This window comes from Macaca mulatta, chromosome 15 (assembly GCF_049350105.2).
Source record: "Macaca mulatta isolate MMU2019108-1 chromosome 15, T2T-MMU8v2.0, whole genome shotgun sequence".
Taxonomy (NCBI): domain Eukaryota; kingdom Metazoa; phylum Chordata; class Mammalia; order Primates; family Cercopithecidae; genus Macaca; species Macaca mulatta.
The window spans coordinates 80,628,297-80,645,360 of record NC_133420.1 but is presented as its reverse complement, the minus strand read 5'-3'; the positions used below and the strand labels follow the sequence as shown (position 1 = coordinate 80,645,360).

The 17,064-nt window shown below is 37.7% G+C and overlaps 1 protein-coding gene and 1 pseudogene across 5 annotated transcripts in view; one reads left to right on the top strand and one right to left on the bottom strand.

Annotated features, from left to right (window-relative positions):
- Positions 1-17,064, top strand: part of ADAMTSL1 (ADAMTS like 1) — a 956,812-nt gene that overhangs the window by 597,540 nt on the left and 342,208 nt on the right. For all 5 annotated transcript variants that reach the window (XM_077966031.1, XM_077966030.1, XM_028835141.2 and 2 more), the window contains one exon: positions 1,748-1,793. In XM_077966031.1, the coding sequence (XP_077822157.1) occupies positions 1,748-1,793 (46 nt within the window). The remainder of the gene's footprint in view (positions 1-1,747; positions 1,794-17,064) is intronic.
- Positions 8,578-8,737, bottom strand: LOC114672947 (U2 spliceosomal RNA; annotated as a pseudogene).

Below are 17,064 nucleotides of genomic sequence, written 5' to 3'. Positions count from 1 at the left end.
TGCCTGGCCAGACATTCCTTTTCTATTTTTAATGCATAGTAATAGTCAGTCTGATTACAGTCAAGTCTTTAGGAATAGGAACCTTTCTATATTTTTAAGATAGTCTGTGTATCATTGTATTGTCAGATGACATTTTCCTTCTGGTAACATTCTCAAGACCTAATACAATTACTATACGCATTTCTTACATCAAATTATATGATTAATTTTCTTAATAACAAAGACCAAGTCATATTCATTCTTCTTTGTATTCTTCATAGTAATTTCATTGCCAAACACATAACAGAAGCTCTGTGGACGTTTATTGAACAAAAAAGTAAATTAGGAGGCATTAAAGCATTGTGATCATGAGTGTATGAGTTCTGAAGCCAGATGGCTTGGTTTCAAATGTCAGCTCTACAACTTAATAGTTGTGTCATTTTGGCAAGTTACTTAACCTTCCTAAGCTTCAGTTTTGTCATCTGTAAAGTGGATATGATGATGGTATTCAAAATGGTATTAATATTTTGAGAATATTAAATAAATTTATACATATTACAAACTTATAAATGTACCTGGAATTCTAAAAGTACTAGGTATTAGTATAATCATTCTCAGAGGATTTTGTAGTATATTTTTACTTTTTAAAAAAGTGTGACATATTTTGAAAAGAGTACAGTACTGTTTTTCATGACTTAAGTGTCAACATTGAATGTTTTATCAAAAGTTGATTGTTTTTATTCATAAGAATTCAGTAAAATGGAAACTCCCATGTATTGCTGGTGGGAGTATGTAATGGTACAACCTTTATGGAATGCATTTTGGCAATATTTATGAAGAAACTTACAAAAGTTCATTCCCTTTAGTCTAGTAATTCTCTTCTAGAAATTTATCTATTCAAAAAACACAGTCAGAAACTTTGATAAAACATAAGCACAAAGTTGGTTTATCATACTATCATTTATCAAACCCCAAAGTGGAAATTACTTAAATGACAAATAATGAAAGAATAATTATGCAAAAAATTACATCATTTGTTAGAATATTATGTAGCTCTCAAAATGGTGTTTTTAAAGTTATTTAATACTGTGAGAAAATGCGTCCCAAAATATTTTAAATGGAAACAAAAACAGGCTACAAAATTGCATAAGTGATGTGATTTTTTTATTTATACTGGAAAGGGCTAAATAAATCAAAATAATAGTGACTGTCTTTAGATGAGGCAACTAGCAGGGGACTTCTTTTTTTTCTTTTTGGTAATCTGTCTTTTCCAAAACCTCCATAATGAGCATATATTTTAGAAATAAAAATAATTTTTTTAAGAATTATGACTTTCCACATTCTTAGAATTATGATTTTAAGACATGTTGAATATTAATTCCATTAATTCCAATTTATTTTCAAGATCTAAGTTTTTCAATGAAATATATCTTCAGTTTTATATCAGAAATAAGAAAGGATTCATTGAATATCAGTTTTTTCAGGAAAGTTTGAACTAACAGTTATTTGATTAAATATGCACTACGCACTTATTTTGAAGATTTTTGAAGCAAGACAAATACTTAGTTTCAACCCTTATAGAGAACAATTTACATCTATAACTTCTTTAGATCTGCTCATTTGATTTTTAATAGTAACCCCTCTAAGAACATGCTTAGAAGAAAAGAGAGGCCCTTTTACTAGTATTTAGAGGAAATTTTTTATGAGAAAATATTTCTGATTTTGAGCCTTTCATAAGTAGTAATTTTTTTTTCTTTTTGCAACCTAGGAGCTGTGAAGGAAGAAATATCCGATACAGAACATGCAGTAATGTGGTAAGTATAAGGTTCTGAGATTGTGATCATGTATTTTTGTTAGCACTGAATGGTGCTAAGCAGTTTTATATCCTGAGCAGAAAATCAACCAATTAGAATTTCACTGAAAGTTTTTATCTCATACTGTACTGATTATGCAGGACTAAAATGATATTTTTAATGTTCCTCAATATAAACTTCTAATCATTTGAGCAGCTTGAAACTAACTAGACTGTTTCAAAACAAGGACTCTGCATTTCCTCCCTACTTTCTGCCTTTTTGCATATAGATCTCACGAGGATGAGTAAGAGGGGTGATAAGAGGGAAACAAGTTGGGGTATCATGAAATAAATATTAGTAAATCAAACTCAGATTTGACAAACTCATTCATTTATTCAACAAATATTATTCAGTGCCAACTATGTATGAGGCACTACACTAGTACAAGAATAAATAACATATGGTCCCTGTTTTAAACATCTGTAGTATAGTAAGAGGTATAGAGAAAGAAGACAGATGTGCATTGCACATAACCACACTCTAGGACAAAATATGACAAAGCCATAGAGAATGAATAAAGTTCTTTGTGGGTTAAAAGAGAGAGAAATCCAAAGGGTCTTAAAGGAAAAGGTGATTTGAGATAGGGCTTGCAGGACTATGACTAGCCCATATTGGGTTTGAAGGGATGACAGTCAGTCCAATGGAGAGGACATAAGGGGCAACTTTGGAGGCAGGAATGTCTGAACACTCATTTCAGTAGAGTTGAGTATAGCAGTATAAAAGAGAATTGAAATATGTTTTTGAGGTTATACCATAAAAAGATTCGAATGTTAGTCTTCAAAGTTTATATTAGTTCAGTGAATAATGGGAGTCACTAGAGCAAGAGTATGGTGTTGCAGAGTTTCCCTTTTAGAAAGGTTAATTTTTTAGTGATACAAGGGTTGCACTGGAACAGGAAATGGATGAGGAGCAAGAAGTAATGAAGGCTTAAACCTTCATTAGTAGTCGCAGCTACTCAGGAGGCTGAGGCAGGAGGATCCCTTGAGCCCAGGAGTTCAAGACCATCCTGGGGAACATAGCAAAACCCTGTCTCTTAAAAACAAAAAGAAGAAGAAGAAGGAGCACTTAAACCCAGAGGAAATACTAAATAGATACAAGAGAGATCAAAATTAAGTTCACTCTACAAGACTTGAAAAGAATTTGATATTAGAATGATAAGTTGAAGTGGGAATAAAGGAAACAAAGAGGCATATGCATATTTAGGGCTTTTGTACTTGCTGATTCCTTTGTTGAAAAAGCTCTTTCCTCAATATGATTGGCATTTTTATTATTCCACGTTTCCCTTCTGCATTGCCCAGCAGAGAGTCTCTGTGAGGGCTCCACCCCTGCAGCAGACTTTTGCCTGAACATCCAGGCATTTTCATACATCCTCTGAAATCTAGGCAGAGGTTCCCAAACCTTAATTCTTCTGCACACCTGCAGGACTGCCACCACATGGAAGCTGCCAAGGCTTGGGGCTTGTACCCCGTTAAACAATGGCCTGAGCTGTACCTTGGCCACTTTTAGCTACAGCCGGAGTGGCTGGGACACAGGGCACCAAGTCCATCCAGAGGCTGCATAGAGCAGGGGTCCCTGGACCTGGCCCAGGAAACCATTTTTCCCTTCTAGGCCTCTGGGCCTGAGATGGGAGGGGCTTCCAGGAAGGTCTCTGACATGCTCTGCAGACATTTTCCCCATTGTCTTGGTGATTAACATTCATCTCCTCATTACTTATGCAAATTTTTGCAGCAGGCTTGAATTTCTCCCAGAAAAAAAATTTTTTTCTATTGCATCATCAGGCTGCAAATTTTCCAAAGTTTTATGCTCTGCTTCCTCTTGAATGCTTTGTCACTTAGAAATTTTCTTCTGACAGATACCCTAAATTGTCTCTCTCAAGTTCAAAGTTACACAGATCTCTAGGGAAGAGGCAAAATGTCCCCAGCCTCTTTGCTAAAGCATAAATAAGAGTCATCTTTGCTCTAGTTCCCAACAAGTTCCTCTTCTCCATCTGAGACCACCTCAGCCTAGACTTTGTTGTCCATATCACTATCAGCATTTTGGTCAAAGCCATTCAACAAGACTGTAGGAAGTTCCGAACTTTCCCACATCTTCCTGTCTTCTGAGCCCTCCAAGTATCCACGAAGTTCCAAACTTTCCCACATTTTCCTGTCTTCTTCTTAGCCCTCCAAACTGTACCAGCCTCTGCCAGTAACCCAGTTCTAAAGTCACTTCCACATTTTCGAGTATCCTTATAGCAGCACCCCACTCCTGATACCAGTTTACTGTATTAGTCCGTTCTTATGCTGCTTTAAGGACATACCCAAGATGGGGTAATTTGGAAAAAAGAGATTTAATTGACTCACAGTTCTTCAAGGGTGGGGAGGCCTTAGAAAACTTACAATCATGGCAGAAGGGGAAGCAAACACATCTTTCTTCATATGTGTCAGGAGAAAGAAAAATGAGCACTGAGTGAAGGGAGAAGCCCCTTATAAAATCATCAAATCTTGTGATAACTTACTATCCTGAGACTAGCATGGGGGAAATTGCCCCCATGACTCAATTATCTCCACCTGGTTCTTCCCTTGACACATAGGGATTATGGGAAGTACAATTTAAGATGAGATTTGGGTGGGGACACAGCCAAACCATATCAGACTCTGACCTCATATTACTTAAAATCCATAGCACTCCATGAGCCAAAATCTTTATAGCTTGTAGAATCAAACTGACACTGAATTTTTTAATGAGAATCTAGCTTCTTCAAATAATTTTTCTTGCTTTTAGTGATGACAGAAGCAGCATTGCCAAGAAACACAAAAATAATTTTTTAAGAAAGAATCTTTTCATGATCACATCCCAGTTTTTCAAATTAGGAAATTTAGAACAATTCAGTTAAATACTCTTTGTTAGATGCTTGATTTGGAAAAACTTGAGAGTCTCTTAGCTAAATCACCAGGGTCATCTTTAATCCCTGGACAACTTCCTTGGGGCACTTCTGAACTACTTCATCTCCAAAGATTCAGCCTCTTTTCCTATTTTTTGTAGAACTGCTACATATAACTTTTTGGGGGAGTTCATATTCCCCAGGATAATCTGAGGAGTAGAAAACATCTCCCCAGTTTCCCTTTTTTTTTTTTTTCTGAAAAGTCAGCTCACAGACTTTTAAAAATTTATTGCCAACCACTCTATAAGTGGTTTGTCAATACAAGAAAGTTAAAGTTCCCATAATGTTTGCATAGTTCTCATAGTCATGGTACTTTCTTACATTCTGTGTAGCTGGTTCAAGGAGACTATTTTCATTCCTAAGGACAGAGTTTATCTAATCTTTCCCATTTTACAGTTGCCTGCTCTATTCTAAGGAAGCAGCAAGGTGCTCTCTCTCTGAAAGGAGAGACAAAGGTGCTATTGGTGGACAATAGATGTGAGCTAGCAAACCAATCAAAGAGGTCATTTAGGTCTCAGAGATTTCACCACAAGACTAACTGAAGGAGTCTCTCAAAAAGGTTTCCTTAGGTCATATCTTCACATTAAACCTCAAATTTGAACCCCTTGAACTTAATTAGGGATTTTAAAGTGACTTACAATGTGTTTAGAGTACTTATAAACTGTTTCTTTTGCGCTATCCTTAAGGCTCATATGAGTTGGTGTTTAGGAGACAGTGACCTTCATTAGCAACATAATAGGCCACGCTGCTTGTGGTAGCTGGTGGTGCTCTTAATTTCTTTATTAAATTATTTGTTGCTCACTACAACATTTTACTGTTTTTAAGACAACAATATGTATTAAGCTCAAGAATTGTTCTTGGTCCTGGTGTTCATTGTTACATAAAACCAAGACCCAATTCTCCTGAAGCTTTCATTCTAATGGAGGAAAAGAGGTTACAAACAAGCATGCAAACAAATTATTTAAAAGGAAATATATGAGATAGCAGTTGATGCAATGCAGAGAATTAAGCTATTGGTAGCTAGTTCAGAGAGGAAGGTCAGAAAATCCACTTGAGGAGTAACACTTGAATAACAAGAAGGAAACAGCTGTATGAATACTTGACGAGCAGAAATCCAGAAAGAACAGCTAGTGCAAAGGCTGTGAAGTACGAGAGAACTTGGTGTGTCAAGGAAAGCATAAAGCCAATATACCTAAAGTCTAGTGTGCAAGAGAAAGAGTACTGGAAGATAAGAAAAAATCAAAACCAGAGGTAGGTGGGAGCTAGATCATGCAGGACACTGTAAAGTACTTACATTATATTTTAAGTTCAAAAATTAGCTACTGGATGGCCAGGCACCATGGCTCACACCTGTAATCCCAGTGTTTTGGGGTTGAGGGACAAGGCAGAAGGGTCACTTGAAGTCAGGAGTTTGAGACTAGCCTGAGAAAAATAGCAAGACCTTGTTTCTACAAAACAAAAACAAAATATTAGCCTGGTGGTGTGCACCTGTTGTCCCAGCTACTGGGGAGGCTGAGACGGGAGGATTGCTTGAGCCCAGGAGTTTCAAGTTGCAGTGAGCCTTGTTTACATCACTGCACTTAAGCCTGGAAGATAGAGCAAGACCCTATCTCTATTTAAAACAAACAAACAAACAAAAACAAAAACAAACAAACAAAAAAAAACAAGAACAAGAAAAAGAAGAGGAAGAAGCTCCTGGATAGTTTTAAGCAGGGGAGAGTAGAACTGGACTTACAATGAAAAAGATAGGTTTGGCTGCAGGCTCAGCCTGGAGAATGGATGCAAAGCAGGGGGAAGGAGCAGAAATTCTAAGAGGGCGATCACTGCAGTAGTTCAGGTGGGTGCTAATGGTTGCGTGGACTAGAATGGCTCTGGTGGGAGAATTTGGGTATGTTCTAGAGATAGAAGGGCTTTTCCTAAGTTATGGTGCCTCATCCTCAATTTGACATGATTCACTCTTGTGATCTCCAGCATTGTTGTGTGGAACAGGAGGCAGAGAGAACAGAATAATCATGGCAAGTTTATAATTTCTTTGAGCCTCAGTTTCTACACTCAAACAGTGAGAGATTTGAAACGGATGACCTCAAAGGTCCCGTCCACCTCTGAAATTCTGTAATTCTTAGGGAGTATCATATCTGGACTATACTGGATTTGGATCTGAATGCAGATTAATGAAGATGTCTATGCTAGTTTAGTAATTGGCATGATTATAGTGAAAAGATTCATAGCCAGGGATAAAGTAGAGTCAGGGCAAAGAGAGTCAATGTGGAGAGTGGAAGCAAAGTTCTCATTCTTGCTGTACAATTGACCGTTCATCTTGACTAGTAATTCTCACTGAGGTTGTGAAAATTCATGGGATTCACAGAGTTGTTCATGTGGTTCTTAATGGTGGTCATAAGGTAAATTCCCATTTGGTCTTTATGTCCATTTTTCTCATAAGGCCTTTGTATATCACAAAGTCAGGAAACATTTGCTGCTTTATGTCAAGGATCAAATGGAACCTATGGAAGAAACAATAACTCTGCTACAGGTCTTCCTTGGGCAGAATTTGAAAGAAACTGTTGAAACAACATTCAGACCAGAAAACTACCCCTGAAATCTAGACAGATGCTCTAGAAAATAATAACAACTGCAGGAGCTGATCAGTGAGCCTGCACACTGGACTCTTTCCAGCCAAGAGGCACTCTAAGATGGGAAGTAGGCTACTAAACTTTGCCATAATCTAGTCCTTATTATTCTAGCAGTTGAAAATAAGGCATGATGCTACTTGCCAGGGCCATTTATTTGTTTGCGTATTCACTTATTCATTCTCTTGATCAATCAGTTTTAAAACAGCATTTATTGAATACCCAACTCCTGTTCTGCACTAGGGATATTAGGAGTTGCCACCATCAATAAAGAGGTAGGCAGGCTGTCCTTGGGGAATGTCAGAGGCTACTAGAAAAGACAAATACACAAACACAAAACTAAATGAAGTATGATGCACACTATCAGTATGGAGGTAAGAACAAAGTGCTAAGTCATGGAAGGACCATGTCTCTTTCACCCCTGTATACTCAGCATCTGGCATTCAGTGTCTGACACCATGCCTCTTGCACTATGAACTGGGAAATGCAGAAAACTCACAGAACTGCCTTAGGACATTTTAAATATTTATGGGAAACATATCAAGACTTAACATATGTTGAACATTCTTTGAACTATTTGATCATGCTGTATTCCTTTTTATGACATCTTATCTTCGTAAAGTTGGGTTTGCTTTGATAAAAAGCAAGCACTGTGAGAAAAACAACATGGAATAGGAAACAAGAATGAGGATTGTCCAATCTGATTCCAGGCTTTGGGAAGTAGTACAGGCACACACATCCCATTAGTAAATAAACGTTATTTATGAATGAAGTAAAATAGTACCTTTCTCTCAAGTTATATGCATTGTTTTTTTCAAATGGCTATTAAGTCATTAGGACACAAATATATATTAAGTTGCTTGGACCTAACTGCTTAATAAATGGGATTGTTTGGTATTCCTGTTGGCCTAGGAATACCACAAAAAAATTGCCCAGACATTAATGGTGCTGTAAACAAATTAAGAGCCTCTGATCCAACTCACTGTAGTCATTCAACACGTAGGATGAATGAAAAAATGCATGACATTCTAAATAAGGTGACAGTTGAGCTGAGCTTTAAAAGATGGGAGGGATTTTTTTCAGGCTGCAATGAGAGAGAGAAAGAGAGAGAGACAGAGTTAGTTTTCTGAAAAATGGAAGTAGAGTCAACAATATCCACTGGGATTTACTAGGTCTCAGGTACTTTTTCTAGGCGCTGGGGTGTAATATTAACAGAGAAAGATAATGCCCCTGTTCTTATGAAGCTTATATTATAGTGCAAGAAGGCAGATGATAAATAAAGTTTTAAAAGATGACAGTTACATATAGTGAAGATTATGCTACACTTGATCTTAGCCAAAAGGCCGAGAAGCAATAGTGAATGATTATGAAAGAAATAAAGCAGAGTAATGGGATAGAGAGTGACACAGGGGTGGAAGGTTGCTCTACATGAGGTGGTCAGGAAATTCTCCCTGAGGTGACATTTAAACGTCCTTAGTATGTGTGGAAGGTGAGGCATGAAGGAGCCCAGCTTATCTGGGGGCCTGTGGGTCATTTTATCAGGTGCAGTACAAAGTATATCGTGGGGAAAGAAGTGGGATATTTATCTGTGCTGAAGAGTCTGAACTTAGCCCCAGATGTTATTTCATAAGGGACATTCTTAGCCCCTCACTCAGGGTGATGAGCTTTGGAAGAGCAGAAGGCTGAAAGAAAACTTGAGGGCTCTATCTACCCCTTCTGTGCATTTCTCTTCTCCCAGGCCCGGTCTGCCAATCTCAGGTGTAATATATCCAAGGCAGGAGAGGGATTTCTTAACCTCAAGTAGGAAGACTCTTAAATGAGAAAGAAATTCTAATTGCTAGAATGTTGGATTCTTCCTAATAAATGTGCCAAATCCCCCACCTACTAGAGAGGGCCTCCAAGGACCTGGCTGCTGCTTCACCCTGCCGCAGACGTACTCTTTCCAGTAGTGGACCAAAGAAATGCACTTCTCCCCAGACCCATCCATGCTTCAATCTTCCCTGACCTATCCAGCTGAGAAACAGAAATTTCCCTCATACTATGTAACCTCCCCTGAGATAAACATTGCTCTCATGTTAAAGTCAGATAGGACGTGTCTTTTCCAAGTCACTTGATGAAGGCTTGATTTGTATGCTGATATAACAAAATTGGGAGCAGGTTCTCCTGTCTTTCAGAGTCTACATGCATTCCGCATTTGGACAATCTCTAAAAGGCTATTACGATGTATGAGTGGCCAGGCGCAGTGGCTCATGCCTGTAATCCCGGCACTTTGGGAGGCCGAGGCTGGTGGATCACCTGAGGTCAGGAGTTCAAGACCAGCCTGGTCAAGATGGTGAAATACTGTCTCTACTAAAACTATAAAAATTATCTAGGCGTTGTGGTGGGCACCTGCAATCCCAGCTACTCAGGAGGGTGAAGCAGGAGAATCACTTGAAATCAGGAGGTAGAGGTCGCAGTGAGCCGAGATCTTGTCATTGCACTCCAGACTGGGCAACAAGAGCAAAACTCTATCTCAAAAAAAAAAAAAAAAAAAAAAAAAAAAAGGTGTTTGGGTGGGAGGAGTGTGGAGAGTAATTTAAAGGATATATTTTTCACTTTTCAATCCCATGGATAATGAAGACTTAAAGCAGTGTTACATAGCAGAAAGAACATGGACCCTCCTGAGTCCTGAGCTGCCACTTACTAGTTATGTGCTCTCAAACAAATTTGTTAACCTCTCTCAATCTCAGTTTTCTTACCTATGAAAATATCCTTCTATTATATGTACAGAGAATGTTAACACAATGTTATTGGTAATTTTAAAATTGGAAGCAAATGGAGGATGGCTGGTTCAATAAGATATGTTCATAGCATGGAATGCTATACAGTCATTAAAAAGATTAAGGTGGATCTATTTGTACAAACCTGTGAGTTCTCCCAAACTATCTTGTTAAGAGCTTAAAAAAGCAAATTGTGGAGTAATAACCTATAATATGATCTCAGTTTTTAAAAATCCCCAGACTGAAATGTGTCTGGTTGTGTGGCACCATCCCAAGGCATTGAAGGACACACATCCAACTGATCACCTAATACAGAGCAGGGAGGGACTGAATAAGTTAGGGGGACTTTCATTTTTTATTCTATATGCTTTCATAGTGTTTTAATTTTTTATAATCAACACATATTCCTGTATTTGTAGTATAATTTTAAAGAAAATACAAAACAAAAGAAGATGAGGTTGAGCAAAAATATTTTATATATAATTGAATTTTTATTTGTTTTTGAAACAAAGAAAAAAATACCACCTCCCAGAGTTCTGCTGAGGATTAAGTGAGAAAATGTCTAAAATGCACTCAGCCTGGTACCTGACTCAGTTGTGTTGGCTCTACTCTTCCTTATTACCTGTTGTGGTTTGAATTATGTCCTCACCCCATTACGTGTTGGAATCCTAAACCCCCATACCTCAAAATATGACTGTATTTGGAGTTGTGGTCTTTAAATGTGTAAATAAGGTCATTAAGGTAGACCCTAAATCAATATGACTGGTGGTCTTTAAAGAAGATATTAGGATGCAGACACACAGAGAGAAGACATGTGAATACTCAGAAGAAGGCTGCCTTCCACAAGCCAAGGAGAGAGCCCTCAGTAGAAACCAACCGTGCAGACCCCTGATGTTGACCTTTTAGACTCCAGAATTGTCTAAAAATAAATTTCAGTTGTTTAGCTCACCCAGTCTGTGGTATTTTCTTATGGCAACCCTAGTCAACTAGTATACTACCTTTCTTGAACTTCCTCCTCTCTTCTGACAAAGCACTCTTTCTGAAAGACTACATTCTTTTTTAAAAAGTGAAAATTAGATCACTTTGAAATTCCAAAGATCAGCCTTATTCTATGGCATCATAGGTAATTTCTCCTGATTGTTTTGCCAAATGACAAGTTCCAGGTATTCTGGAAAGAGAATGTTAGACCTAATTTCTGGCAGAACTGCAGGCTTATAATGGCCCTTCTTTTGGACGAACTCTAGAAAAACAGACTTTCTATACAATGCCCAGTTATTAGACTGGACAGTCAGGTCTCTGGCAACTATCATGGCTTGGCTGTTCTTTGGCCCAATACTTGATTGGAATTGCTGTATATTCTCAGAATTATATCCCAGGGGACAAATCAGTATCCACCAAAAGAAGTCTAACTTACTGTAAAGCCAGGATGAATGTAGGATGGTGACTAAACTCATTACAGGACGTTGTGGTTTGTGTGTTTCTCCTTTTTGGAGTTGAGAAGAACTGCTGTTGCTAGAACAAAAGGATGTTCTTTAGGCAACACATCTGCAAAAAATCCTAATTTCTCTGATTTGACCCACAGTTTTTTTTTTTTTAATGCTAAAATTAAATAACAAAGGGAAACAATGTTTCTGAAAAGAGAAATGATGAGTGACTTTGATCGTTTCTCTGAGGGCAGAGTCCCTATCCAACCTGTGATAACATCAAGGCTAAATGAGCTTTCAGTATCTTGCAAATAAATTAATCTCTAAATGCAATTGCACAGCATGCCATGTGGACAACTGGAGGTTGACTTTGGTTCAAAACACATCATTTCTTTTTCCCTAGTTAAACACTGAGCATTTAGAGTAATGGTTGAAAATATTTGCAGCAATTATTCTGGGAAAAAAAAAAACCCTCATATTTTATGACTAACTGTTTTATCATTTGTGGCATAAAGAAATAAACATTTTTTTAATGATTCACAGATTCCTTCATTTGGTGGATCTGGTGGCTGTAGATCTCCCTGCAGTGCTTGCTGCCAGGCAGCTGGCCAAGTTCACTGGGTGCCCCCCAGCCCCAGTAGGTTAGGCCTTCTGCTTTTCCTCTCCCCTCGGCCTTCTTCTGACTGCGGCACACATTTCTTTTTTAATGCTTTTTCTGACATGTCTTTATTTTACTCCTCCTTATTCTCTCTCCTTTCCCTTCTCCTTAATGTGTTCTCAATTTCTTATCCTCTGCTTCAACTCTGACTCTCTGGGGAGGGTTCTGGTGTGAACACTAGTTAGAGGAACGAACACAGGCTTGGGGGCTCTGTTACTTACTAACTTTGTGGTTTGGGGAAGCTCTTCAGCTTCTCGTAGACTCAGTTTCCTCAGTCTTAAAGTGGAAATAATAGTAATGCTCAGTTACAGTATTCCTTTATAGGAATCAGTGCAATAATGGAAATACATGGGAAATACTCAATAAATTTTAGCTCTTTCTTCCACGTTACCTCGGTAAAAGCTAAGTGAGTGACGCTCTCACAAGAGACAGGGCCCAGTGAAACCACAGCCCACCGTATCACATCAGCATTAAACATTTCCTTCCAAAAAAGTTAAATTCCTTGGCTAAGGACAATTTCACTCTTGTTCATAACTCAAGGTGATATTTTAAAAACTCCAAATTGTGAGGGAACATATAAAAAGGAATATATTAGTAAAACCGATTTCTGCTTGATGGCATCTTTCTGGTATACTTAAAGGGCCATAGGAGACATTGTCCCCTAAATTGATCATAGTTTTTTTTTTCAGCCAGCATCATCCATGGAGACTGCCAGAGTGGGGGTTAGCAATAGTTGTAAATGACTTTGAGTGATATGAGCTGGCATTCCTGGTCTGAAGAGTCACATCTTCCAGCTCATTTGCGTGATGCTGACTGACAAGCAATCAGCTATATTATTGTCTTGTGGATTGATGGCTAATGCCAAGCATCTACTTTCCTTGACTCTTAGTATGAATAGGAATGCCTACTTGGCCAACCCAGAATTTCCTTCAATATTGCCATGATCAGTTGTTATATTGAGACCCTCTCAGCTAGCGCTAACTCCTATTATTAATGATATAGTAATGACTAAATGTATGTTTAAAGAAAAGAAAAATCATTCAACAGCTCAACTTTCAACTGATGAAGAGAATTAAGAATGAGACCATCATTTTCCACAGGGCTGAAAATTATTAGATTGAGAAAAGCTGATGTGAGTCCCCTGTCCCGGCTAGCTGCATGAGCTTAGGCAGACAGCTTTCGTCTCTGTCTGCCACAATCCCCCTTATTGAAAATGACAGATCAAGACTGATTACATACCTCAAAGAGATCCTGGCCAAGTTATAGACTCATAGAATACTAGAATTAGAGAAGAATTAGTATATTTGGGTTGTCTGCCCTGTGCCAGGCGTGGTACCTTATGACCTTTTGCCCCAAACTCATTCAATTCTCACAACTGCCTTGAAAAATGGGCATTACTTTCATTGTACAGATAAGGAAATTGGAACATTTAAAGACATGAAATGCCTTATTTAGGCTACACAGCTAAGGAGTGGTCCTGTCAGGTTTGTAAATGCCGAAGCACATGCTCATTTCACCATAACACCAGGAGGTATATGGATGATCTGGACTAATTCTCATTTAGTGAACAGCAAAACTGAGATACAAGAAGTTTAAGCCTCAAGCATTTTTACAACATATGCTTTTTTTTTTAAGAAAAGAGATATTCAAACAAGTCTACTATAGCAATTATAATTCTTCAAGGCTAGAAGTATATGAACTGCTGAGAATTTTAAGTGTGCGAATTAAATACAGCAGAAAAAGTAAATCCAGGAATCCTTGCTGCAGACATCTCTAATTCCCTCTCCTTTGAACGAAGCTGCCTGTCAAGAGGATATAAATTTATTAAGTCAATACTCCTCAGAATTTACTTTCTCAAGTCCTAGTTTCTGAATTTCGTAAAAAGAATGCTGGCCTCTAGTGAACCAGATAGAAGCTTGAAGCAGGGATTTGAGAATGATTTAGAAAGAAATTACTACTGCAGTTCATCCCTTGGCAAGGCCCTACGGAATGAAACCAAATAAGCTGCCATGCCTAGGCTGCTAACATGCAAATACTTGCCTGTGCTCAGCCTGGTTTATATGAGCCTAGAAATGATAAGCAGCATCAAATCTTCTGATTAACACCAAGATGTGCTGAAACTCAAGCAGCATGAACTTGCAGGTTTTTCCCTCCAAGACATCACTTTGTGCTGGGTACTATAAGCAAGGACCATTATTGAATTAGTTAACAAGTGTTTGTACTATCATTCTAGAAATCTTGTCCTTCCTATGTTTTCTTTTGCATTTTAAACATTCCCTTCCTTTTAAGAGGAAATTGTGAAACTTAAAGAGGTTATCTTTGAGTTTTGGCTATATTTTTCTTTATAATCTTGCTATGAGCAGTAACTACGTATGGCTGTTGGAGAGTGTTTAGTTTGGGTTTCAACTCAGTTAAGAGTTTTGAGTGAAATATGGTCATCACAGTGGGAAGGCTAAAGAGGCATTATTATTTTCATTATTGTTATTTTTTAGAGACAGGGTCTCGCTCTGTCTCCCAGGCTGGGTTGCACGGGTACAGTCATAGCTCAATATAACCTCAAACTCCTGGACTGAAGTGATCCTCTCACTAAAAAGCATTATTAGGTTCCTTTTCTTTTGAATCTTCACTGAGCAAATATACTTTATAGCTCTTTAACACGCGTATCCAACAACGTACCAACATCCCTTTCCTAAGCAGCATATTCGTTACCAAAAAACTCCTTTCTTCCCCAAATAGAAATGTTTAAAAGAAATATATCACTGTTTTACATTGTGTAATTTATAACTTTCTATTTTTTCTCCCATTAAAATATGACTAGGATTTATTTACTTTGAATTGTTATAGATATTGGAAGTAATTTAGGCAAAACTCTCAATTCTTATAGAACAGTATTTTGAAAAAACTATTTTCAAGCTACTTTTTATATTTGACTACATGACTGGGCAATGAAGACAAGCAGCCAGATTTCTAGGCACACCACCCCTGTTTCATTCAAAACAACTCTGCTTTTAACTGCTGTATTTATCAGCATCCTATGTGGATTTCTTTGGAAGAAAAATAATTATGCAACAACAAAAATAAAGTTTGAAAACACCTGCTTTATGATATCCCATGAGGTCTTCTAAATTTTGCATGGCTATTTCTAGGTAAGAAATTCTCCAACAAATGTCTATTTTGTACACTTCTAGTTGCCAAGAAGATGTTTCTTACGCAAAATGATGTGTACTTTCTTATTACCATTTAATTTAGTATAACAGATGGTTTTTGACTATGTGCAAAGCATGGCTCTAGGAAAATCTATGTAAATTAGAAAATCTATGTAAGATTTTGTACTCTCAAATGTTTTAAAATCGGAGGAAGGACGAGAATAAAGATAAAAATATAGATAGGATTTGATGCAGAAGAAGTTACAAAACTATAACAGAAGAGCTCAGAGGACTTCTATGCAATCTATTAATCCTCCCCTTTCCAAGCAAGCAACAATCACAGATTAAATATAAAATGATAAAACCAGTGGCATAGCCAGGTTCAAAAGCAACAGAAAAAGTCCAAGGACCAAAAATGGAACATAAATGCAAGAGGGTGAATGGCGCTGATTTCACAGGCTTTTTGGCTCCAAGACTGGAATAAAGCAAAGATTGGCAGTAGCTTGACTCCGGTAGGATACCAGGGTTGGATTTCCTTCACAGAAGAAGCGGGACCTAAGCCAGGTAGAAAACTTGATGTCAGGAGTTTCAAGGAGGCTCTCTGTTGTGAAGAGAGGCTGCATATCAAAAAAAAAAAAGAGAGAGAGAGAGAGAGAGAGAGTTGCCAGTTACCTAGGATGAGAGCTTTATCTGAAATTGTGGGTCTAAGAGAGGCTGGTTGATGGACATAGATACCATATCATGAACTGAAACTCTACCAAGCCGTACTTTTCCTCTGAGTCTAGACTTGCAATTTCTTCATTACGGATTAAAACCCAAAATTTTAGTACAGTATCTGATTCTGGACCAGGGGCCATGTGAACCATATGGAGATAATCATAAAACCATTGGAACAGGCAAGGACAGAGAGAACAAAAGGAAAACAAACAGCTTTTCACTAAAAATGAGCCTGCAAATAAAAATTCCAAATCATAGGAAAAATATGTATATAATACCAAGAAAGACAACAAAATTAACCTTCACACCAGATAGAATTCTGCAAAACAGTTTGACAAATAACTTTAAAATTAATAAAGTCAGTCCTCTTTATTCATGGATCCTTGCCATTGTGAATTTGTCTACTCACTAACATTTACTTGTAACCCCCTAAATCAATACTTACGGTGCTTTTGTGGTCATTCATGGGCATGTGAAGAAAAGCGAAATCTTTGAGTCACTGAATGAGCATGTTTTCATCTGTGGTTGAACAAGGGACACTCTGCCTTCCTGTTTGAGCTCTCATACTGTAAACAAGTGTCCTTTTGGCAGTCTATTTAGTGTCAAGTTTTTCACGTTTATTTTTGCACTTTTTTGGTGATTTCATTGTTTAAAATGGCCCCCAAGCATATGCTGAAGCGCTGTCTAGTGTTTGTAAGCTCAAGAAAGCTGTGATGCGCCTTATGGAGAAAATGTGTGTTAGATAAGCTTCCTTCAGGCCTGAATTACAGGGCTGTTGGATGTGAGTTTCATGTTAATGAATCAACAATCTCTATAAGGAGTGTTTAAAAAGAAACATACATTAAATAAGGCTATCTACAGATCAGTTAAAATGTTGGTTAAAATGTTGTGACCAGAGACATGAAGGAACTGTATTTCTCCCTAAGTGCAATGGTTCATTATTTGCTAATTCAGCATTTATGGTGATTTTCTAGAACG